At 46.0% G+C, this 26,422-nt stretch overlaps 1 protein-coding gene across 2 annotated transcripts in view; it reads left to right on the forward strand.

Annotated features, from left to right (window-relative positions):
• Positions 1 to 7,596: 7,596 nt before the first annotated feature.
• Positions 7,597 to 26,422, forward strand: part of Fnta (farnesyl transferase alpha) — a 185,806-nt gene continuing 166,980 nt past the window's right edge. Inside the window, exon 1 of one of the 2 annotated variants that reach the window (XM_067111045.1) lies at positions 7,597 to 7,889. Coding sequence is in view for 1 of the 2 variants with exons in the window: in XM_067111044.1 (XP_066967145.1) it covers positions 7,713 to 7,776 (64 nt within the window). In the remaining variant the exon portion in view is untranslated. The remainder of the gene's footprint in view (positions 7,890 to 26,422) is intronic. The other variant, XM_067111044.1, reaches the window with a different exon arrangement.

A 26,422-nucleotide genomic window follows, 5' to 3' on the forward strand; every position in this document is an offset into this window, starting at 1 on the left:
TCCGTCTGTGTAGACACTACATTTCTCTCCATAATTCATTTGTTTCCCATTTTCCTCATTCTGAAGTTTCTGGCTGTGTTTCTCATCTTGGGCAATCTATTTGGCGAAAGATCTGTGCACTTACCAATAACATCTTCGAATATTCTGTACATTCGTTCTTTTAGAAATCACTCCCTCCCCTATCATTCCATCCACCACAATCAACACCCAGCAAATACACAAAACACATACCGACACAAGAATTAGGACCGGACAAGGAATATGGCTTTAGATCACCATGAGCTAGCATACTAGCTAGGCTACCTGTGCCTACTACTCAATTCTTCTTTTTTCCATCTGTTGGCCTCTCCCACTAGCCAACACCCACTGCTATCATACTTTTATCCTCATCTGATGGGTTCCGTAGGGTTCAAAGAGGTTGCAACCTTGCCTGTTAAATCTTTTCATTTCAAAAATCACCCCCACCAAAATCACTTTCATGCATCATAATAGTTTTCACTTCATCCAACCTACCCATCTCACAGACTCATCATCAACATAGAGTTACGGGCTGCTCTAGGAGCAAGAGCCCGTGCTGGCACAAGGCCAGCTAAATCTAAAACAACAAGAACATCCATAAACCAGCAGTAAATGTCCACCTGCTCTCTTTTTTGCACCTCTCACAAGCCTCTCTAAAATATCGTCAAAGACTCCCAGCATCCCGTATTTTTGTGGTGTCTAAAATACTGTCCAAAGACCCATTATAACTAGCATCCCAAACTTTAAACCAGTTCCTAGGAAAATTTGTAAGTCCCTGCTAAGCGGGTTTTCTATGGTGAACCTCCCCTTTTCTACGGTAACGCTCCTACTAGTAATTCATTTGCACCTGTTTTCCTTGCACGTGTGTTAGAATATTGTTGTGTCAGTTCTTGTTAACTTACCTTTTGTGTTACTTGTATTTACCTATTATAATTGACACCGAGAGTAATTGACCTCGGGTCACCTGTATTCTATTGTATTCCTCTGTGTGACGTCCGCACGCCGCCTTATAAGCGGCCTGCGTTCTGAATAAACTAGCAGTACATGTCCACCTGCTCATTATTTTGCACCTCTTATAAATTCTTTAATGCACACCTACAGCATTCTTACCAATTTATACAACGAGTCAGAGATTTGGGATGAGTTGATGGCATTATGGTAAGTTTAGACGTTTCGGCACTTTTCACAAACGTTCCCTTAGATTATGTCATCTCTAAGCTCCAGGAAGAATACGAACAAGGTAATATAGAATTCCCCCTACCCACTGACCAGTTCTTTGCATTAATAAGACTATGCGTATCTTCCACGGTGTTTCAATTCAATAATCAAGGATTTGAGCAAAAAGAACGGGTCGCTATGGGCTCCCCCCTATCCCCAGTTTTAACCAATATTTGTATGGAGTTCGTAGAGAGAGAGAGAGAGAGAGAGAGAGAGAAAGAGATATTCTCAACAGATGTGATAGGAAAACCACGCCTCTCTTGTGGGTCAGATATGTCGATGACATTTTTTTGCAATCATCAGAGGAACAGAAAGAAATTTAACTAAATTAGTAGAAATAGCAAATGACATCCTACCATCAATAAAATTTACCGTGGAAGTAGAAACTGACTCCAAGTTGCCTTTCTTAGACTTATTAATCTTCAGAGATTCAAGTAGACAAAAGTTTAAATTCACAGTATATAGGAAGACAACCAACTCTGAAAGTTATATACATTTTTATTCTTTTCATAATAATAATATCAAAAGTAATGTAATAATAAACTTCGCGTTACGAGCCTTCAAGATTTGTGACCCAGAATATATTAATGACGAAGTACATCACATTAAGGCAACTTTCAGAAGCCTTTAGGTAACCCCCCCCCCAACTTCATTGAAAAGGCTATCTCACGTGCCCGGAAGACTTATTATTGTCCTAAAGACAACATTAGAAGAAAATTGAATAGATTTTTAACCTTACCTTTTAACCCTAACATAGATAACGTAAGTAAATATGTAAATGATAGCCAGGATAATACTAAAATTGTTTTCAAATATACCAACACGATAAGAAATAACCTAATAAAAAACAACAACAATCATAATAACCCCATAGTACCAGCAGTGTACGAAATACCATGTAAAGACTGCAAAGGTAAATATTTCGAGAAAGCGATAGAGGGTTAGAAACACGTTTAGGGGAACATAGACGGGCTTTCACATTACATTCTCAAAATAGTGCAATAGTTATCCACGCATTCAGTAACGATCATAGACCAGACTGGAATAGAGCCAACATCTTTCACAAAAGTAACAACGTCAACATAAGAAGATTAGTCGAGGGCGCCGCCATAAATATAGGAGAGTCATTTAAGGGAAACAAGTCGTTCGTTAACGTGGACCCGCTAGTTAACTTCCATGTAATCAAAACATTTATTAAAGGTGTCAATGTTAGGACAGGTTCCGTCTTTCCTTCGTCTGATGCTGCCTTATCTCTGACATCACCCCGCAGACACCTTATAACAGCCGGGATTCCGAGGAGGTCACCACTAACAATGAATTACATGCAGAACAACAACAACAGGTGAGGAGATGAAGAAGGATAGCCACGCGGAATATATAAGAGGAGAAGCAATCACCTAGTAGTTGGATCGTTGACCGTCCTGCTTGTCGCCTCGTCCGTTGGAAAAACACATCGTTGAGGTCGTCCACTGGTTCCATACTTAAAACTGGAGCTAACATTTTTACTTACTGTGTCAATAATTTTTTTTTAGACTGAAGATGAACCCAGGACAGGGTTCGAAAGCTTTTGTAACTTTTTTTTTTTTTTTTATAAAATCAACAAGAATTCACCATTGAATATTATTGTGGACCTGATATACAGCATATCCCATTCTCGATCTAGAGAAGAAAGACCTATTCACCATATTTGATATTTCTTTTAGATTGATTTTTATTTTATTTACGCTGCATTTTCTATGTACTGAAATAGGGAATTATATTCCTTTCCAAGACAATTTATGTGGTAGGAAATTTCATAATCGAACAAGGTAAAAAAAAAAATGTTTAATCTGGAAGGTCATGTATTACCTTTGATATTTAAATTTCTGTGGATTTTAGTATATAGAAGATTATGAATTGTCCGTTTATAGAATCAGAGAAAATATGTAAAGCGATTAAGGAAAATATTACCTTGAAAAGTTCTTATTTATGAAAAAATGCGATTTAAAAATTCAGGATTAAATCTGAGGATCTGGCTCTTCATCGTTGCAGAATGCGAGTTTCAGCTCTGTATTCGCTAGTTAGGTTCACATCTCTTCCACATAGTTCCTTGATTCTACGTTCTTTGGCAACATTGGAATGATCATGTGTGCATCCCTTTGTTCTTTGTCTCTTTTGGGGAGGGGATGGAGTAGCCTTGTCAGTTTCCAAGCTTGCACGCTGATCCCAGGTTTAGCCGCAAGGTTTGTCAACCTCTCACAGCGGGCCCTCACAACCATGCGCCGTGTGTCACAAAATCATATTTGGAAAATGAGAGAAACATAGTATGAATCTTACTGTTTGTATGAGAAGAACAGAAGAGAAGAAAAACATATTGTACAGAATGTGGAAGACAGGAGTAAAAATCTTAAAATCTCAGAAACGTGGATAGAGGAGCTCAGGAGGTCCAGAAACATAGACAATAGTCTCACTGTGCAAAGAAGATGGATATTTAATTAGTACATACTTAAATATTACAAACAATAGACTTATTGAAGAAAAGACCCTCTATTTGTGGCATCAATAGATTTCCAGAAAGCTTTTGACTCTGCGGAAAGAGGAAACTTGTCGAAGTAATAATGAAATATAGACAACATGTAGAGGTAATAAATGCTATCGCAAAGATGTGTACAAATGATGCAGCAACTCTGTGCCGCTATAATAAAGAACAAGAGGAATTTGGTGTAATAAATGGCATAAGGCAAGGAGTGGGATGAGTCAACCATATTCTCCCACTTATTTTAGTAACTTGCCTGACCATTGAAAATCGAGAAGACGCAACGTTAGGAATTACGAGAAGAAATTGTAAGACTCGTGACGTTCTTCTATGCAGATGACTCGCTGAACCAAAGCCACTCTTTGGAGGAAATACTTTAAGCCACCAAAATTTTTATGAGAACAGATATGGTCAACAAATAAACATAGATAAAAGTAAAATATTAGTATTCAGTGGTTGACATAGCTGAGGTAGATAACCTTTTGGGTTATCTGAAAGGATCTGGTTATTTTAATGAGATATGATTTCAGTATATTTAATAAAGATTTTAGTCGCATTCTTATACTAAGTATATATTTTGAATATAAAAGTTTAATATATACTTATTTTTGTTGGTTCTATCTAATATCATTCTTCATTTTTACATTCATATTTTAACACTGAATTTTACTAGTATGTCATCATTCACCTATTCATTATCAATCATATCATTAATTTATATATTTCACCTTCATTACGGCGCTGAATAATCCTGATGGGTTCCGGCGCTTGATCTTCAAGACCTAAATTTCATAATCAATCAATCAATCAATATGGCAAATATGATGTAGAGGACATGCAACAAATGGAAGGAATAAGATTAGTCAAGCACATAAGATATCTAAGTGGTACAATTGATGCCCTCGAAAGACTGATTAAGAGAACAACTGGAAAGGGCTAAGATCGAGGCAAAACAGCAAACATGGAACTTAGTCGTAAGTAAAAGTTATGATGAGGTAATGACAGGGAAGTTGTATTGGAAGGGAATAGCAACGCCAACTTTTATGTTTGTCACGGAAATAATGAAGGTGAACAAAAAGTCAGACAGACAAACAGACAGAACTAAATGAGTGGCAGGAGTTAACTTAGAACAGCAAGAAATTAAATTAAAGAGTAGTTGAGGGGACCAAATTTAAATTCTAGCTAGGTTAAGTAAAACTGAGCAGATTAAAGCAAACGAATGAAAATGATTGATGAAAATGGAACAAAAAAGGCCGGGGAAGGAAGAAATTAATGAGTAGCTAACACTAAGATCTATAGGAAATTTGAGGAAAGCATAAGAGAAGAAACTTGATATGAAAACGCCGAAAAGAAAATGGTGATTAGTAGAACTAGAATAAAACACATTAGAGACAAGTGAAAGGAAAAACTTTAAATAGGAAGAAACTAAATGTAAGAGCTAACAAAAATTTACAGAAGGTGAAATGAAATAGGTTATGTGAGCTGTGTAGAAAGGCTATTGGCACTACAGTACAATTGTTTAGCTGTCGAGAACTGAAAGAATGCAGCGTGTTAGCAGAATATACAGTATAAGGCAGGCATTGCTGTTCATGAAGAAGGTAACTGACGATGATGATCTCTAAACGGATTGCAGCACTTAGCAGCTACGCCAGTATGTGCCCACGACCAAAGAAATGTGGAGAGAGCGACGAGGAGCCAGAAACCATGAAGTGAAAAGGGAAGGATATTCCAAATGGAAACAGAAAGTATTGATACTAGTAAAAGGGGCATAGGAAGACATGAAGAATAAGGAAGCTAAGGGGTATGAAGGACATAAGCAGACGTGGAAAAATGGGAATCCATAAACATGCTAAGAGGGAAGAGTATTTCAGAAAAGAAATGGATTAAAATATGTTCTCGTTATATATTTTAATCCAAGAGATGAGGAAGAAAATCTAAAATTGGATCTATTAAACTTCTGGAAGACAATATACCAGAACACAGAAAACAAAATCAAAGAAATGTGGAATGAAATATTATGAAAAATTATGGCCTAAAAGTAACCATGGGGAGATGCTGCTACAATGAAATTTAATAGGCATAAAACAAAATGAGTACCGTGTGTTCTTCTTCTACAGTACGGTGCAAGAGCTTATTGACCTAACATTAACGTAGCTGAACTCCCCAAAGGAATTCCTGTGGCCGAATGTGAATTGAACCAAAACCATTGTGTAAGATGAAATCAGATGTAACAGCAAATCCCAGATAGGTAAAGCGGATACTCTTAGGATTGTGTTTGCAAAGGCTCATACTTAATAATAAACAAACAGATTGTCCTAATATGTGAAAGGCTAGTGTCACAAGGGACAATGTGTTGAAGTCTAAAAAAAAAGTCCTCAAACCAGATATATTATAAACCTCTGTTAATGATTTTAAGTCAAAAACACCAATATATGTATATCTTTTACAGGGGGCATGAAGACCAAAACAAACTCATTGAAAATATATGGAAAATAGTTGAACTACAATCAGGTTTTACTATACAAAGAAGAGGGATAGATAGAGTGTATGTAGTAACATTACATTCAAGAGACATATAGAGGAGAAGGCGTCTTGTTAGTTAAGTCAATAGGTTTCCAGTAAGGTTTTTATTCTGTGGACGGAAGAGTACACACTGAGCATACTGAGGTCGTAATGAAATGAAGATTATACGTAAAGGTAAATCAGTGCAGTTGCAAAGATACGCAAGTACAACCACATAATGCCTAAGCAATACAGAGCGTAAAAATGCATAATACAGTGATGCAATGGATTAGCCATATTCTTTTGACAGGTAATATATCTTGTCATAAAAAAAGCTGATTCTAAGAACTATATGGCACTGTTCTATACAGGACTGATCCTAGGTCATTCTTGAGAGCAAACAGTAGGAGCCATAAAAATTAATACGACGATAACTTAGTATGGCTTAAATACAAAAACCAAGATAAAAATGTTATATATTAACATTCGAAAATTGGTACATTACAGATGATGTACAGTGGAAGACACCCAATCCACTGAGGGAATAAAACAGTAAAACATATGAAATAACAATGAAATACGGTAAGTATTTTGAAAGCACTTCAGAAAACACTTGGAGAGAGCCAGTATTAAGTCAAAGCAGTGACAAATACAGAAAATTTCGTCATTTGAAAGCTGTTTTGGAAAGAAATAGCAACGTCAACATTTAAAAATACCTCTAGAAAGATGAAGCTAAACTTAAGAGAGATGAGTTGCAAAAATATCGATAACTAAGTTTATGGAACAATACCAAAAGCACTAAGAAATACTACAGCACACTGTGCTCTAAGATTTGTGATAAGGCTTCACCCAGCTATTCAACGGATATGAGAAACAAGTTGCTCTACGTAAAGAACACTGAACAGCAATAGGAACAGTAGCCTATCCTCCATAAGATAACTTTAAGTTAATATGAAACCAAGAAAGGACTTTGCATTATGGTTTAAGAAAAAAAAACGAAAAAGGAAAGACAAATTAATGAAAAGCCAACGATGAATTTTGATAGGAAATTTAAGAAGGGCATCAGAGAAAAACTTGATATTATAAAAACCAAAGCTTTTAAGCTATACTAAACACGCTGGAGCTAGATGATAGGAAAAGGTTAAATGGGGGAGCAACTAATGTATAGAAATTAACATCTGGACCATTTTCTATTTCATCGCCCAACATAATATGATATTATGCAGATTCACTTTCCTGCAGCAGCTATGCCGAGAAAATGAATATGAATATGAAATTATAGACAGACAATACCTTACTTTCCAGAGATCCGTTTGAAGAGAGGAATTAAATAACAGCATGTCATCATGCCATAATGAAATAAACTCAAGAAGCACATTCATAAGCAAACTAAAACGCTTGAGGGAGGAGTTTCATACGGAATGTCCTGCTGCTACTACTACTACTACTACTACTACTAATGCCCCGACACCATCGCAACCACACGAACGTCAGCCTCGACTCAAATTCAACGTATTTTAAAGGTAATTATGTTATTTTTTGGGGGAGAAAATTTGCAAGTGATTGTTGTAGGGCCGATGGCGGTTTTCACTGCCCGGCCTGTTTCGTAGAGAGCAATCTAAATTCCTTGACAGCTGCATGATTCAGGGTGACATATTAAATGTTTAGCCAATACCCTGATATTTTGCTTGCTGGCCACATAGACCACCGTGAACTTTAGCCTCTGAGGGTAAAATGTTACATTAAAACTTTGTCACAATTTGGCCTTTTCAGTCAGTCATTTTCGTGTGTTACAAAGTGTGCCCCGAATGATTCTGGCCTTCGTTTCCTTACCTACTGACTGTTTCCTTACCTACTGACTGTTTCCTTAGCTACTGACTGTTTCCTTACCTACTGACTGACCTTCTCAACACCGAAGCTAACTTACCGGGTAGAGCTAAGCAAGAGCTTCGCATGGGGTATTACTCTGGAAATAGATTTTTCCTATAGCCTGGTATTTTGGTTGCTTATCAAGAATTTACTGTTATTTTTTGTCGGTCGACTGTAATTAACCTGTAATTAACCTCAGAAGTTGTATGCTGGCCAACCCGAGGATAATGTTTTTTTCCGGTCCAAACATTCCTACTCTATTTTTTATTATATATATCTTTCGAATCTTCATAAAAAATTAAGGAATGCCTACAGCTACCGTCTGCCAATTTTCTAGACGGTACCCACCACAGATGGCAGTAGGTTTCGACTAGAAAACTGGCGGACGAATACAAACAAGATGGCGCCGGGACAGAAGCTAATATTCACTGTCATTTCTATAACATAAACAGACCTTTCCTATAGAGCCAGGTCCTGACCCAACCAGATCTTACCTACCTAACCTAACATAGGGTGGTGTGCCCTAACCTGGCTGGGGGCTTCACCCCCCCCCCTGGACCCCTCAGAAAGCCAGTTAGCATAAATAAACCTAACCTTTTCTATAATGCCAGGTCCCAGCCTAACCAGATCTGACCTACCTAACCTCAAGTAGGACGGTGTGCCCTGACCTGGCCAGGGGGGCGAACCCCCAGAAAGTCAGTAAAAAGTTTCACCATAAATTGAACAAAACCATACTTACCTTATTCGAAATCAGATTCATCAGAGAATTCGGGCAACTCGATTCTTCTTCTCTTTTGGGCTGGGGCAGCTGGTGGTATCTCTGGGGAAGTTCGTGAATCCAGCCGTGAATCAGAATTAAAATAGTCCCGAAGGACAGATGGGAACGAGAGATGAATGAGCCACTCCGAATAAATATGTGTTTCCTACAATGTCTTGCGTTACACTCCCATTGGAAACTGTCGCCATGTTTCAATAGACTAACAGTGACTTTTTTCCACTGGCCGCAAACACCACTAAAATCACCCAAAAGGCCACTTTTCATTAGAAACACAAGCAATGACCTCTCGTCATTGCATAAAACCGGTAAATCCAGTGTCGTCACTGGATTGGCGACGGCAAATTGTAAATGTGCGGGATGCGACGCGAATGACATCCTGGCAATCTGGGAAAGACTGAGTCAGGTATCGGGGCACGTGGAGTCGCGAGTCACGAGTAGGGTCGGGTTACAGAACTACTTACCTTGGCGGAGTGATTATGGCCTGGGCAGAAGGTGGTGCGCGGCCTGGCCAACTAATCAATAAACAACCCAAAATTAAAAAAATATTCTATATACATAATTGTTCCGACACAGTATACAAACCCTCGGTCCTTTACATTAGGGATTACTTTCAGGCGTAGGCTGGAAATGGCCGTTGAACTTCAAACAAGGTGGTTAGGCAGTTAACTACCGTCTGGGAGGCAAGAGTACCGCCTGCCCGGATGTAAACATTCCAATTTGCCTTCGGCTGTTGTGGAATGTGGACGTTGTTTCTTCGCTCTCTGCCTGACTGCCTTTTTTTAACCTTTTTGGTGGGAAAATTCTTTGTTTTCTTTCTAGCATGAATGTTGATAAGCCTTCTAAACCATCCTATCCCCAGCGTGCGTGTCCAGGGGTAGGAGGCAAGAAATGTAATACCTTTAGGTCTAGCATTGACACAGACCCACACGCCCTCTGCCCATCTTGCAGGGGGCATGTGTGTTCGCGCGACGCTCCTTGTAGCGAGTGTTGTTCCTGGTCTCCCGAGCAATGGAAGAGGTTCGAAGGGAGGAGACACTACCGTCGGAAGCTAGCCAAGGAATCGTCCGAGGGTAACACGCCCCCGACGACTCCAGTGGTGGCTAATGTGTCGGGTTTGTTTCTCCCTCCCTGCAAACTTCCCTTGCTTGCTCCCTCTCCCTCGGGTGAGGACTCCCCCTCCCCTTCCTTGTTCGTTTCATCGGGTGTCGAAGGGAGTTGGGGGAGCGGTTGATCAGGACATCCTCTTGGGGGTCTCTTCTCGTGCTGGGGGGGGGGGGAGTTTTTTCCCCCAGAACGAGCAGAGGCTTCCCAGCCTAACCCGACTTTTTCCTCAGGTTTCGGGATGGATAGCCAGGCATCAGATCTATCCTCGGCCTGGCTACACCTGGGTCTACCTGGCACTCCATCACTGGAGGGCCTAGTATCGCATCTGTCTGGCGCTCCAGTGACAACACATGTGGCAACCACGATCACCACCACGTCTGTTACCATGTCCGGATTTTCCAAGTTACCCGTGTCGGTGGCTTCTCACCTGGACACCCAGGTTTTGGCTGCCCTTACCGCTCACCATCCAATACCGGTGCCTCCTGGGTTCCTGGCCCCGCTTTCACGACCAGGGCCTTCCTACATGGTTATGTCAACGGTGCCGTATGTGACTGTTCCTTCCCTTGTTGCTGACCCTGGCTCAATGATGACTATGATTCCGGCTCCTCGCTTCCCTGTCTCTCGGCCCGACGTACCGTCTGACTCACTCCCCATACCTTCGACCCTGGCTCGGCCCGGCCTGGCTGCTCGCGCGCCACCCGTGCCTTCTTTCCCGACTCCACCTCTGTATGTTCCTGGCTGCTGTGCAGATGTTCCCGCTGCGGTAACTGCTGGCCCGAGCACCGTTTACGCTGCCCTGGTTGCGCCTGCTGCTGTGGCCCCCCTGGCTGCTCCTGCTTCGTCGGCTGCTCCTGCATGGTTTGGGGACTTAAGTACGATCCTGAGGAAGATGGCAAAGAGGAAGTCAAAGAAGAGATCAAGAAAGGTGTCGTCGTCTTCGTCTTCGTCATCATCATCGTCTTCGTCTGCTACTTCTTCTTCCTCTTCTCCTTCTGAGGCTTCCCGGCCGAAGAAGAAGAAGTCTGCCTTTCCCTCCCTAAGAAATCTCGAACTGAGACTTCTAAGGGACTGCCTCCTTCCACAGGGAAGGCAGTAGGATCTCTCGCTGGCTCTTCCCGATCCATGGATCAGGGAACCACTGCTCTGTCCCCGGGTCAGTTGCATCAGGAGCCAAGGGCGTGCAGACCACAGTCTGCACTCCCCCTGCTGTGCCTAAGAAACCTGCTTCTAAGGACAGTGGGTCCACATCATTCACTCGTGCACAAGTCGCCCCAAGTGCCCTGGTTTCCAAGGAGACCCGGGTACCCCAGGCTGATACGGGAGAAACTTCTCGCCGCACAGACCCGGGCGTGAGGCAAGAGAAAGAGTCCAGGCATGTAGGTGCCCCGACTCTTCCTGCTGGTACCCCCGTGAGTGCCAAGCCAGGTTCCCGGGAAAGTGCTTCAGTCCTTCGGGTCCGAACACCTGGAGAAGCAGAGAAGAGGTCCCCTGCTCAGTCTTCCAGAGAGGCTACGGCCTCGAAGAAGACTGGGGCGCGTCTAGAGGACAGCGCGGGCGCTCGACTCCTCCTAGTCCCGGGCAGCATCTGCACGGCCAGCCTGGCTCGGGGAGGCGAGCGCGCGGTTCGGCTCACGCGAGCCGCTCCGCTCTCCTTGGGAGACTGCTTCACCTAGGCGAAAGCACTCTCCTCGACCCGGGCTGCTGTCACCACTGCGGGTTGGTAACCGCTCCCAGCCCACTGCCCCTGTTGGTTCTGCCAGCAAGGCCAGTGGGAGCGCCCAATCCTCCTCACCTCCCCTCTACCTCTTGGGCTCCTTCCAAGGGGCATGAGTCGGACAGGAAGAATTCTGGCGAGTTTTCTCCCCAGAGTTCTACCTCAGGGGCATATGTACCTGGCTTGGTCCTCGGCTCGACCAGGTCTTACGCCCGCGTGGTGCAGGAAGGATCACAGGGGTCTGCTGAGGTCCTGCAGGGAGAGTAAATCGGGAGGACCGCACCCTGGAAGGACTTGAGGTTCCTCTTCCCCAGGATGCGGACACCCCCGAGATACAGAGGACACTTGCAGAGGTTATTACGCTGATTTGTCAGCACAATGACCTTGGGGAATGGACCACGGCCTCAACTGTGGATCGTCCGTTACGCCTCAAATCCTTTTGGGGACCCAAGAAGGAACTCAAGGCTTAGGTGGGGCTGCCATGGTCCACGCTTGCCGAAATGGTCCTCAACCAGGTGAATGGTCTTGTGTCTGGGCAAGACAATTCACTTGGATCGAACCGCTCGGATAAGCTTCTCCTCCCCCACCTCGCCAGAAGTGCTTCTACACTCCAGTTGAGAGGGCATTACTGCCTAAACAGGTTGACCAGAACCTGACACGTCTGGATCCGGGTCTTATGTTGCAGCAGCTTATCTGCAGAGGGCATCTCCACTCTCAGCAAGCTTTCCAGGTAGTCTCCCTGGGAGCCACCGCCATGGCAGCCTTCCAGGCAGTCTCTGCCTTTGGGAGACTGTGCCAGTCTGGGGGTAGGGCCATCTCCTGCCTCGCCCACCAGATGGCAAACCTGTGGTCAAACCTGGTCCTGAAGCGGAGAGACGGCGTTCTCTCTCGCTTCTCCAGGTCTGTAGGACCCGAGTTGGCAGTGACCCTGAGGAATGGACCGTTGCTGGGTTCCGCCTCTCTCTTCCCTAGGGAGTTGGCGGACGCCGTGGTAGACAAGCGCCGGGCCAATGACAGCGACCGGCTTGTCCACCAGGCAGTGGCCAAGACCTCTGGGTCTTCGCATCCCACTGCGGCCAGGCCCTCGGGCCAGGCTGGCACTTCTTGGCCCCTAAGAAGGCCCAGTCTTCGAGGGGATCCCGTGGAAACACCCAGCCTTCTTCTTCCTCTAGAAAGGGTGGGCCTTCCCGCCCCTTTCAGCCCACTTTCCAATCCGGTAAAGGGGGCAAGGGGGAGAAGAAGAAGGGGAAATGCCAGGGGCAGCGTTCCCCCCCAAAAGCTGCCAAAGGTTGTGGGGGGTGCCTGTCGAGCCATTGAGCAACATGGCAGCGACACGGAGCCAAGACCTGGATAGTGGATGTCCTTCGGGAGGGATATCTACTACCCTTCGAGCCTCGGCCTCCCCTCACCTACACTCCGGTCCATCTCCACACGTACATTCAAGGATCTCCAAAGGACACCGCACTACAGCAAGAAGTGAAGCCATGCTGAGCAAGGGTGCTGTGGAAGTCGTGTCGGACCAGTCTTCAGGCTTTTACAGCCGTATCTTTCTCGTAGAGAAAGCATCAGGGGGATTGAGACCGGTCATAGACCTCTCTCCCTTGAACCGTTTCGTTCGCCAGACTCTGTTCACGATGGAAACAGCGCAATCCGTGCTTGCTTACATCAGGGAGAACGACTTCATGCTTACGGTGGACTTGAAGGATGCGTATTTCTAAATACCCATTCATCCGTCCTCTTGCAAGTACCTCCGCTTTGTCCTCGGGGAGACGGTCTACCAATTCAGGGCACTTTGCTTTATGCCCATTCGCATGGGATATGTCTACTGAGGTATCTCAACGACTGGCTGGTCCTGGTGAGCTCCCTCTCACAGTTGCTACAGGACAGGGATTGGCTTCTCGAGTTTTGCTGCAATCTTGGGATCGTGGTGAACCTCGAGAAATCAGATCTCATCCCCAAGCAGAGGATAAAGTACCTGAGCATGCTGATAGACTCGGTGGCAGCGAAAGTCTTTCCCTCGGACTCTTGTATCAGCAGGTTCAAGAGGCAGCACAGCTGTTCCTGTCACGACAGGAGCAGCCAGCTTGGCAATGGCAAGTTGTCATCAGTCACCTGTCGCCGCTGGAGAAGCTAGCACCTCATGGGCGTCTTCACCTGTGGTCTCTACAGTGGAGACAGCCCTTTGTTGGCCGAGTTGGTTGAGCTTCAGACCGTCATTCGATGGGCCGGTTCAGGCTGATGAAGAGTTAGAGGAATTTATTTCTGGTGATAGAAATTCATTTCTCGCTATAATGTGGTTCGATTCACAATAAGCTGTAGGTCCGTTGCTAAGTAACCAATTGGTTCTTAGCCACGTAAAAATAAGTCTAATCCTTCGGGCCAGCCCTAGGAGAGCTGTTAATCAGCTCAGTGGTCTGCAAAAAACTAAGCTATACTTACTTATTTTTACAGTGGAGACTAAAGGAGTATTGGTCCCAGTCCTGAGACCCCCAATCCTTCCTCATTCCTCTTTCCGAGGAGGTGAGGGAGGACCTTCGCTGGTGGATGGACGACAGGAACCTCTTGATAGGAATATCCCTGCATACTCCCCCTCTGGACATGCTGCTGTTCTCAGATGCATTGACTGAGGGATGGGGTGCACACCTGGAGGAGTTGCTGACTTCGGGAGTGTGGCACCGAGACGACAAGCGCCTTCACATCAACATCCTGGAACTCAAGGCAGCCTTCCTGGCTCTCCAAGAGTTCCGGGATTGAGTGATGGGACACTCCGTGGTACTGATGAGCGACAATACCACAGTAGTGGCATACGTCAACAAGCAGGGGGGCCTAGTGTCCCTGCCACTCCACCAGTTGACAATGCAGGTGTGTGAGTGGGCCGTGACTCACTCGGTAGAGCTGTCAGCCAGGTACATTCCAGGCAAGAGGAATGCTGTGGCAGACAAGCTCAGCCGCCAGAATCAAGTGATAGGAACCGAATGGTCCCTTCACTCGGAAGTGACGGAGAGGCTATTCGACCTGTGGGGGTGTCCAGCCATCGACCTGTTCGCCACCCGGCACAACAGAAAACTCCAGGTCTTCTGTTCGGTCGTGCCGGACCCATGGGCCGCTGCGGAGGACGTTCCAGCACCCGTGGGACAACCTCGACGTGTACGCCTTTCCTCTGTTCTGTCTGATTCGCCGAGTGATGATCACTCCGAATCTCAGGATGATTCTGGTGGCACCCAAATGGCCACAGGCCGTTTGGTATCCGGACCTGCTAGCTCTCCTCTCCGAGGCGCCGAGAGAGATCCCCCACTGGCCCAACCTGCTGTGTCAACCCCACGTAGAGCGGTACCACCAGGCAGTGCAGTCCCTGTGTCTTCACGGCTGGAGGTTATCCACCATCTCTTGCGAGCCAGAGGCTTTTCGTGTCGCGCAGCAACAGAGATGGCAGGATACCTTAGACGATCCTCCGCAGCGGTATACCAGGAAAAGTGGTCCGTCTTCTGTGGTTGGTGTCGTCGAAGGGGTATCTCTCCGGTCAGAGCTACTTTTCAGCAGGTTGCAGACTTCCTCGTCTTCCTTCGCCAAGAGAAGCTTCTCTCCGTTTCAGCTGTAAAAGGCTACCGTGCCGCACTTGGCCTAGTCTTACGGCTGAAAGGAGTAGACATCTCTTCTTCCTTCGAGGTCTCTCTACTAATGAGAAGTTTCGAAAGGTCTTGCCCACCCAGGGATCTCAGGCCCCCTGTATGGGATGTGACTCTTGTTCTAAGGAGCCTGACTCATGCACCGTATGAGCCTTTATGAGAGTTGTCAGACAGGGATCTGACCCTCAAGACTGTCTTCCTGCTGGCCCTGGCATCGGCGAAGAGAGTTGGCGAACTACACGGACTTTTCTTCGATGTTAAACACTCGAGGGGATGGGGATCAGTTACGCTCGATTTCGTCCCGGATTTCGTGGCGAAGACTCAGAATCCTTCAGTCCCTGACGCACGGTTCGAGTCCTTCACGATCCCTTCCCTAGAGGACTTTGTAGGTAATGGACCAGACGAGATGCTACTGTGTCCTGTTAGAGTGCTGCGGCGCTATCTGAAGAGGACTCGACGTCTCTGGCCTGAGTGTCGACAACTCTTCATTAGTACTGGCTTGACCAAGAAAGGAGTGTCCAAGAATATCATCTCCTTCTGGCTTCGTGAGATGATAAGGAGAGCGTATTCTGCTGCAGGAGAAGATGACACCAGTACACTTTGTCCGAGAGCTCACGAAGTCCACAGCATTGGTCCGTCCCTCGCATTCCAGAAGAACATGTCGGTTTTGCAGGTGCTGAAGGCAGGCGTTTGGTCCCAACAGACTACCTTCACCTCCTTCTATCTCCGGGATGTTGCTCACAAGTCCTGGACACATTTTCCTTGGGTCCTGTGGTGGCTGCTCAACAAGTTGTGTAGCAACTGGCTCCTGTAACATGACAGGTTGCATCTCGCCTAAGACGTGCGGGTTGTGATTGGGAGCATGAATGTAGAGTGACTGGCTTCTCTTCTTCTCCCCATCCTGGCTCTCTTCCTACGGGCAGGGAGCGGATGTGGTGTTACATGCTGGATCTGGTGGTCGATGCAGGTAAGCACCCAACGGGAGCTGTTCTATTTTCTGTTCAGGTTTATAGAAGCAACCCCACTACCTTCCTCTTGCAAGGGTGGGGGAGGGAGATCATGACTATAAGACAAACCCAATGCTTGTGATTGCCTTTATGTCATCCGACTCCAAGTTCTTCCTAGCCTACTTTGCAAGAACTGATGTTTCCTCTTTCATGCAAAGGGACCCAGAAGTCTGACAACTGATCCCACGTTTCTTACAACACGATCATTTTGCCAGAGGCAGTTTTTCCCTTCCTCGCGCTCTCAACCAGGAAGGGAAGACAAGTTGGTGAACCCCAGTCAGTTCAGGAGGCTCACTCAGATTCCGTCCTCCAACCAGTAAGTCTCCTAATGTAAAGGACCGAGGGTTTGTATATTGTGTCGGAACAAATCACAATTTATTAAAGTAAATTGTATTTTTCCTAACTATACAAATCCGAGGTCCTTTGCATTTTATGCCCACCTCATGCCACCCGTCAATCTGATACCTGGGCCGAAAGGCAAATTGGAATGTTTACATCCGGGCAGGCGGTACTCCCGCCTCCTGGACGGTAGTTAACTGCCTAACCACCTTGTTTGAAGTTCAGCGGCCATTTCCAGCCTACGCCTGAAAGTAATCCCTAATGTAAAGGACCTCCGGGTTTATATAGTTAGGAAATATACAATTTACTTTAAAAATTATGATTTCTTGCAAACTAATATTTATCACAATTAAAAATAAAATAATTGTAAATATTAAGGGTAATTCTAAGCCGTAGTTCCGCGGTGAGCTAGACTGTAGCAACTGACATTTTCCTATGCTATTTTACTTGCTTTTTAAGAATTTAAAGTAATATTTTGTCGGCCAGCTGTAACTAAACTGTAATTGACCTTTGAAGACTACACAACAGGACGGGAGTATCTAGGCCGGCATTCTGAGGCGAGCCCCACCCCCTCCAAAGCTAATATGGCAAAATTGTAACCAGTAAACACCCTAAAAATACCAACCTAATGTACCTAGGGGTGTTTACTGGTTAGAATTTTACCATATTAGCTATGGAGGGGGGCTTTTCGCCCATGGAATGCAGGTCGATCTAACCCGTCATGTAGTCTTCAAGGTCAGTACAGTTTAGTTACAGCCGACCGACAAATATTACTTTAACTTGTAAAGCAAGTAAACTGACAGGAAAATGTCAATTGCCATAGTCTAGCTCACAGCGGAAGTACGGCTTAGAATTACCATATTAAGGATTATTTCTAAGTTACAATTTTGCGAAATGCACTTAGGGACGTTTGAAGGGACATTTGACCCCCAGGGGCTAGTACTAAACATGATGAAATGCATTTGACCCCCCAGGGGCAAGTACTAAACAGGGCGAGACAGTGTCGATTAATCACTGTTTCGCCATGTTTAGTACTAGCCCTCGTGGAATTGGAGTTCGGACTGGAAACAAACTTTTACCCAACCTGGAATGCTATCGAACATGCGCAGTTTTATAGGGGAGTTTTTGGTAAAAGTGGAGTTTCCTTCACCCGGGGGTACGGGAGGCTCTGCCCCCAGCTAAGTAACACAACCTTCTGTTGTAGGTTAGGTTAGGGTATGTTAGGTTAGTATACCTTTTATAATAGGTTTCCATAACTTGTCCCTTCTTAAACACATGGCTCCCTAATGACTTACTCATGCTCAGAACCATTCCATAACAACAACATAGCAGTCCGGTCTTTTTCCCACCAACCCTGGGTGCACGTCTACCCAGACCACCAGTACCGGGCCCAGTACAGGTCTACCAGTACCAGGCCTGGTCTTTCACTAGCGGTACCATGGTACCTCTGCTCCTGGCCTTGTGCATGGGTGCAATGGCTACTCAGGGGTTCTTCGGACCCCCGTTGCACTGGTACTGGTCTAGGTAGCACAGTTGCCATTTCAGTGCGTCTTGCGCTAGATCTAGCGCATTTCTGGACAGTCTAGCACATTTTTTTCCTGTCTGGCGCGGCTGCGCTATTTGACGCCCTCTAGACAGATGTAGTGCTTTTCCAGCTGATAACAAAATATATGTTAAACTGATTGCCTTTCAGAGTCTTTTGCTCTGCTGTTATATTATAGGAGACCGCTCTTTCTCTCTTTTTCCCAAACTATGCTGTAGAGTCGAGGCTACTGTAAGATAAAGTCAAAAGATTGGTTCTGTTCAAGTCAAAAGATTGGTTCTGTTCATGAGAGTACTCATCCTGAACAGATGGCGGTGGGAGGAGAAAGTCGAGAGTTTAATTCAGTGGGAGGAGAAGGAAAGGGATTACTTAGGTGTGGGATTAACGAAGCTTTGTTCCGACACAATATACAAACTGTTGGCCCTTTACATCAGGAATTACTTTCAGCATAGGCTGGAAACGGCCATTGAACTTTCGAACAAGGTGGTTAGGCAGTTAACTACCGTCCATGAGGCGGGAGTACCGCCTGCTCGGATGTAAACATTCCAGTTTGCTTTCAGCCGTCATAGACTGCGGACGTTGTTTTGCTTGCTCTCTGCCTGACTGCTGTTGAGCTTTTCCCGGTGGGAACTTCCTTTTTTCTTTTGATATGAATGTGGATAAGCCCTTGAAGCCCTCCTTTCCCCAGCATGTATATCCTGGGGTGAGAGGGAAAAAGTGTAATTCATGTAGATCTAGTGTTGACGCGGACCCACGCCCTCTGTCCCACCTGCGGGGGACGTGTGTGTTCGTGTGCTTCGCCCTGTGCTGAGTGTTGCTCCTGGTCTGCGAGCAGTGGCTGAAGATTGAGGGGAGGAGACGACACCGTAGGAAGCCCACCAAGGCGTCGTCTGAGGGTAACGCCCCTGACGACTCCCATGGTGGCTGATCCGTCGGGATCGTTTCTCCCTCCTGGCAAGCTTCCCCTTCTTGCTGCCTACTCCCCTTCCCCTTCCTCATTCATTTCATCGGGTGTGGAAGGCCACGGGGGAGTGGTCGCTCAGGGCATCCTCCCTGGGACCTCTCCTGCTCCATTTTTTACCCGACTCTGTCCTCTGGTATAGGGGTGGAAGTGTCTTCTGTTGGCCAGGTACCTGATCTCGCCTCTGCCTGGCTACACCTGGGTCTGCCTGGCGTTCTGTCACTGGAGGGTCTGGTGTCCCATTTGTCTGGCACTCCGGTGACAACCCACGCAGCCACCGCTTCCACCACCAGGAATGTCACCACGTCATCGTTTGGCAAGCTGCCTGTGACAGTCACGCATCGGACACCCAGGTGTTGGCTGCTTCTGCTACACTCCACTCTGTGCCGCTGCCTCCTGGGTTCCTGGCCCCATTATCCTTGCCTGGCCCCTCACACATGGTGACTTCATCGGTGCCCTACCTGACGATGCCTGCTCCTGTTCATGACCCATGCTTGTTCATGACCACGGTTCCAGCTCCTCGCTTCCCTGACTCTTGGCCTGGCCTGGTTTCCCATGCACCACCCGGCCTTCAAACCTGGCTACATCTGGCTTTCCTGGTTCCCGCGCTGCTGCACCTGCCCCGGTAGCTGCAGGTCCAAGCACCGTCTCCGCTACCCGGGTCGCGCCTGCTCCCTTGGCCCCCCTGGTTGCTCCTGCATCTTCTGCTGCTCCTTCTTGGATGGGGAACCTGACTGCCATCCTGAGGAAGATGACAAAGAAGTCGAAGAAGAGATCGAGCAAGGTGTCGTCGTCTTCATCTTCTTCATCGTCGTCGTCTGCTACCTTTTCTTCCTCTTCCTCTTCCGAGGCTCGCCAGCCAAAGAAGAGGAAGCCTGCCTCTCCTCCCAGCCCAAGAAGTCTCGCACCAAGACTTCTAAGGGTCTGCCTCCTTCCACAGGGAAGGCAGTGGGAACTCGTTAGCTCTTCCCAGTTGACGGACCAGGGAACCGTTGCGTTGACCCCCGGGTCAGTCGTATCAGGAGCCGAGGGTGTGCAGACCGCGGTTTGCACTCCCCCCCACGCGCCTAATAAGCCTGCTTCTAAGGCCAGCGGGACTGTGTCGGACACTCGCTGGCAAGTTGCTCCAGTACCCGGTCGAGTACCCCGTCTGGTACGGGAGAAACCTCTCTCCGTGCGACTCAGGCACGGGGAAAGAGTCTGGGCATGCAGGTGTTCAGACTCTTCATGCTGGTGCTTCTTCGAGTATCAGGCCAGGTTCCCGGGAAGGTGCACCAGTCTCTCGGTCCAGACGCCTGGGGAGGTAGAGAAGAGGTCCCCTGCTCAGTCTTCCCAAGAGGTTTCGGCCTCGAGAAGACTGGGCCGTGTCCAGAGGACAGTGTAAGTTTGCGCTGGACTTCTTGGCCACGGTGCTTGGGCTTTTGCCCTAAATATCATACATTCATCCATGCATCTGCTGTGAAGTCTGATTCTAATTGTTTCTTTAATTTCAATCAGTCAATGAACCCAATTTCAACCCCTCTTAACTATTCAAACCTCTCCCTTACCTGGCTCTCACGTTTCCAAACCCAACCCCATGGCCAGTCTTGAGAGAATTGGGTTAATAATGGAGTCTATCGCACAATTAGCATCTTCAGTAAAAGTGCTTATGGGTAAGACAGGTGATTCAGAGCGCCCTGTTGCTCCCAGCGCTAGTGAATTGTTGGTGGAGGAGGTGGTTGTTGTTCCCACTGATTCTCTTAGGCCAAGGTCCCTGGCATACTCCCCAAAACCCCCCAAAACCTAGTAGCCTAAAGGAGGTCGGTGGGGTCTGCCTGTGAGCAGTTGCCCCCCTTGGTTCAGCATGTTGGCATATCCCAGACTGGAACCAAGAACCATTGGAAAGGTCTCTCAGTGGATGTTCATTGTATGTTGTCTAGTTCTGAGGAACTAAGTCCTAGGTGTCAATGGTGCTTCCTGGACAAGGCGACATACCCATGAACCCAGGTCAGTTTCATTCTCGGGCGATTGTGAACACATCTCGCAAGTCCGTCTGTCTCAAACTGTTTGGTGTCCTTTGTCTCATTGCGCTTTATTTGTGGCGTCTCTCCTTGGTGAAGTACTCAATTTCCTGTTTGTTAATCTAGCTAGCGTAGCTCTGTGAATTGGTAGCTATGTCGGATTCCAGTTTCTCGGGATCCAGGGTTTGCGCAGGGAATTTGTGCTCCGCCAAGCTGGTTAAACTTAAGTACGACCGCCATCCTCTGTGTACAGCATGTAGGGGTCAAGAGTGCATTCCATCATCCTTCTGCATGGGACAGTCCACAGGCCTTCTCTCCTGAGTGCCCAACTGCTGAGCACCCTCACCTGGCCCCTCAGTGCCCAGCGAACTCTCTCAGGAGCCCTCCTCTGAGCGCCTAACACCTGCTTCCAAACGTATTGCTTCTCTTCAGTTGCCTTCGCATTTAGTTCAAGACGAACCTTTGTTGGTTCCCATTAAGCAGCAGTTTCCTGAGATTGTGAGCTTGCTAAAGAAAGCTCCCTCTGCTTCCAAGATATTTATTAGCAAATTTTCCCAACTTTTTCACCCCAGCTGCTGTCCAGGTCTTGCTGGTGCTTTCTTCGTATTCCAAGGAGGCTCTTAAAGAAACTGAAGATTGGTTTTCAGCCTAAAGGAAGCAAGGAAAAGCTTCCTTCACCTTTCCTCCCTCATGCCTTGTTCGAAGGAGATTTTTGTCTTATGTCACCGGGGAAGCTTCTTCTTAGGGAGTCACTGTCTCCTCCCAAGAGGACTTCTCTGGTCTCATCGCTTCTTCTTGAATTCCTGCATTTTTGTCAATGAAGATGTTTTCGTCAGCAGAAATAGACCACCTTGTCAAAGATTTGTTCAAGGTGTTCAAAGACTGAAGACTCGAGTTTTTTCATCCGATATCGCCTTGGACTGGCTGGTAGTCCTATCCTGCACAGACATGGGCATTAGGAATGGCTTTTTGGAGCTTGCCTCTTTTTTTCTCTTTGTGTCTTGAAGAAGAGAGAGCTCTGGTGTTCCTTTACAACTAAAGGAGCCACTCAGACACAGAAGTCTGCCCTGTTTTTACCACATCTTAACCATTAACTCCTCTTCCCTCAGGACAAGGTTAGGCAGATTGTATCTGATTTGTAAAAGAAGTTCATGTAGGGTTTGTTGTCATGATCCTCCAAGCGTCCCAAGGATTCAGCCTCTTTTACTCCTACGACGTCCTCTCCACTCCAGCAGCAGCCCTTTCATGGAAGTAGGCCCAGATCACAGTCTAGGACCCGCCCCTATGTCCGTTTCACGACCGGATACATCAAGATGGGCCCATCCAAGACAGTGCCAAAAAAAGTGAGATGGAAGTCCTTCATACACCGGTAGGAGCCAGACTTCTACAGTTTTGGGAGAAATGGTGATCAGAGGAGCAGAGCTGTGGGTCATCAAGGTTCTAAAGGAGGCTATGTCATCCTGTTCCTAGAGAGCCCCCCATTAGTCACGTCTCACATCACATTGTCAGCTTACTCGAAAGGCTCAGAAAGACATTCGGCCCTTTTGGAGGAGATGTCCTCCCTCATCCAAAAGAGAGCCATAGAGTAGGTAGAGAACACCAACACAGAGGGCTTCTACAACCGTCTCTTTGTGGTTCCGAAAGCTTCGGGTAGCTGGAGGTCAGTTCTAGATGTAAGTGCCCTCTATCGATTTGTCCTGAAGACAAAATTCAAGACGGAGGTAAGCCATTCAGTCCTCTCATCCATTCACCGGGGTGACTGGATGATATCCTTGTATATGCTGGTCACATACTTCCACATCCCGATCCATCCAGACTCCAGGAAGTATCAAAGGTTCATCTTTCAGGACAGAGTATTTCAGTTTCGGGCCTTTTGCTATGGCTTTTCTGCAGTCCCTCAGGTGTTCACTTGAGTCCTCGCTCCTCTCGCAGATGGCTCCATCTAATAGGGATAAACATCAGTCTGTATCTGGATGGCTGGATGCTTCGGTCCCTGTCAAAGGGAAAGTGTATGAAGGATATTTACAAGATTGTTCTCTCTATCCAGGAATTGGGTATTCTCATCAATCTCCAAAGGTCCCAGTTGACCCGTCACAAGAGATTATCTATTTTGGGATTGCTCTCAACCCTCTGACTTTTCGGGCTTTTCTGTCACCCAAGAGAATTTCCGGCTGCCTTTAGATGGTCGGCAGCTTTATAACCCTCCCATCCTGCTTACTCAGTAGTGGATGAGCTTTCTGGGGACTCTAGCTTCCATCGAGTTGTTTGTCAAGCTGGGCAAATTGCACATGAGAGTTCTTCAATTCTCACTAAAGGCCAACTGGGACAGGAAAACACAACTGGACTCCTACATTTTTTTTTTATCACCCTGGAGATCAAATCAGACCTGCAGTGGTGGCTGTCCGAAGAAAGACCATCAGAAGGGAAGTCCCTTCATCCTCTGAGCCCCGACCTAGGCTTGTATTCAGACGCCTCAGATTTAGGATGCAGAGCCCTACTGGGGAATCAGGTTTCTGGTACGTGGACACCAGTGCAACAAAGTCTGCATACAAATGTCAGAGAAATGAAGGCTGCTCACCTAGGCCTTCAGTATTTCTCAGACATGGTCCGCAACAAGACGGTGGTAGTGTATGCAGACAATACCATGGCCTTAGCCTATTTCCAGAAACAGGGAGGCACTCATTCCTTATCTCTCTCTACCAGGCAGCAAGAGATCTTCTCCTGTAGGCAGATCAAAATCAAGTGACTCTAGTCACCTGGTTTACTCAGGGGAAATTAAATGTTCTGGCAGAAGAGCTGAGCTGTCAGAAGCAGGTCCTTCCCACTGAATGGATCCTGGATCCCCTGGTCTGCCTGGATCTTTGGAAACTATGGGACAGACCAACATTAATTAGACCTGTTTGCCACCTCCAGGAAACATCGCTTTCCTCTCTTTTGCTCTCCAACTGTGGACCCCCTTGCATCGGCAACAGACACCATGTTGCAAGACTGGTCCAATCTGGATCTTTACGCCGTCCCACCTTTCAGCATGGTCAGGGAGGTGATAAATTTCAGACTCATCACAACATAACTATGACCCTCATAGCCCCGTTTTGGCCTCTAAAGTAGTTCCCAGACCATCTATGGTTGTTGGTGGATTTCCAAGACTTCTTCCCCAAACAAACTCATTTACTCAAACATCTCTACTTCTGGAGGCACCACCAAGGGCTATCCACTCTTCCTCTGATAGTCTTCAGACTGTCTGCAAGCTTGTCAGAGCGAAAGGTTTTTCAAGGGGAGCTGCAGAGTCTAATGCACATTGCAGGCGTAACTCTTCCAGCCTCTTCTGCCAGGCTAAGTGGGAAGTCTTCTGTTGATGGTGCATCAACCATAATGTCTCTTCTTCTGAGACATCTATAACTCAGATTGCTGATTTCCTCTTATGTCTGAGGAGCTCTAGAAATTTGTCTTCTTAATAATTTAATGAGCATTCTTGGGTCCGAGGAAGAAGAGAGTATACTTTGCCCTGTCAGAGCTCTGAGGTGTTACCTGAACAGGACTGAGAAGATCAGAGGTACATCCAGTAACCTCTGGTATTCAGTTAAGAACCTGTCTCATCCTCCAACTAAGAACACATTGTTGTTCTTCCTAAGGGACTTAATTTGTTAGGTACATTCATGGATTCAAGAGGACATTTTGCCTACTTTTAAAGTGAAAGCTCATGATGTCAGAGCTGTCTCTTTAGCTTTCAGGCACATTATGTCTCTATCTTCCATCCTCCAGTTGACCTACTGGAAGTGTAAGTCTATTTTCGCATCTCACTATTTAAAGGAAATGGAAACTGTTCGATAATTGCAATACCTTGGGACCGTTATCTATAGCTGGCACGGTATTGGGGAGTGATTCATAGGAATCTTTTGAGGAAATTTGCAGTGTTGGAAGTACCCACTTTCTTAGTGGATGGCAGTCTTAGTGTATGTGTTTTCAGAGTAGTTGACAGAGTTGTTTGGTTGTTTTTAATTTGGTACTGCACCCAGGGCAAGGCACTTTTATATGCTTTGCTAGCCGTCAGGCCTATCCTCAGCTACAAAGCTCCCAGTCAAGTAGGGGCGACCGTGGCTCAACCGCCACGCCACTACAGGTTAAAACGAGCACCATCCATAGGCAGTATCCTGGAGTAGCTCTCTTACCAGATAGGTAAACACCAAGCATTGTATCACTTCTAGTCAAATTTTCCATTTCAAAGTCATTACCATGCTTTAATGTTTTGGAGTAGAATATGTCCATATATCCCACCTCCATTCAATGTGGGATTCAGCTATGTAATTACTTGGTAGGTTACTTATAAATGATATTTTAAAATCTGACTTACCTGGTAGTTATATATATAGCATAAGTCCCTGACAGAATTTCAAAACTTGGTTACTTAACTAGTCCCTCTGCCCAGGTACTGTAGAACCATTCCAAAGATCTTCCCTTCCGCATAGTTTTGGTGACATTATGGTTTAAACATCTGACCACTGGTGTTATATCTACCTTAAGTACCTTTGACCATTTCAACTTTTCTCAGATCTTCCCTAGATATTGTCCGATTGCATAATCATTTTGCTCGTTTGTGCCCTGATTTCAGGTATTTTGAATTACACTTTGTTCCTCAGATCTTCCTGTGGATTTGATTTGGATGTAAACCCACCTGGTTTGTTAGATATTGCATTGATTTTCTCAAGTTTTGCTCGTGCAGAGGGCTTTTTTAATATTTTTGGATTTGGTTTTGGATGTCTGGATTTGTTAGATATTGTTTCTATTGTGACCTTTGAAGATAAGGGTGGATGGATCTTCCCATCTTTTTGAAAATGCATGTCTGAAAATTTGCTCTCCTCAGTTAAAGAATGTGTGATGAATGTTTTGGATTTACCAGTATGAAGAAAAATTTTCAAGTGACATGATGGTCATACTGATATGTTTGTTAAAATGCAGAGACCAAAAATTAAATCTCAAGATAAGATGATGAGATGAATGTTTTGGAATTTATCTCCTGATTGGATGGATTACTTCAATCCCCAGTCAGTGAATAATCCCAGATTACCCCAGAAAAAGATACTTCAACATCTAGAACCAAGCCTTCAAGGAAAATCATGTGAATTTAAGATTCCTTGGTTTGGTAGAATTCATACTTATGACTACAGTCCCAGACAAGATTTTAACATAATGTCAGAATCTGACCTTTCCAGGCCATGATGAACAATATA

This window comes from Macrobrachium rosenbergii, chromosome 11 (genome assembly GCF_040412425.1).
Source record: "Macrobrachium rosenbergii isolate ZJJX-2024 chromosome 11, ASM4041242v1, whole genome shotgun sequence".
In the NCBI taxonomy this organism is placed as follows: domain Eukaryota; kingdom Metazoa; phylum Arthropoda; class Malacostraca; order Decapoda; family Palaemonidae; genus Macrobrachium; species Macrobrachium rosenbergii.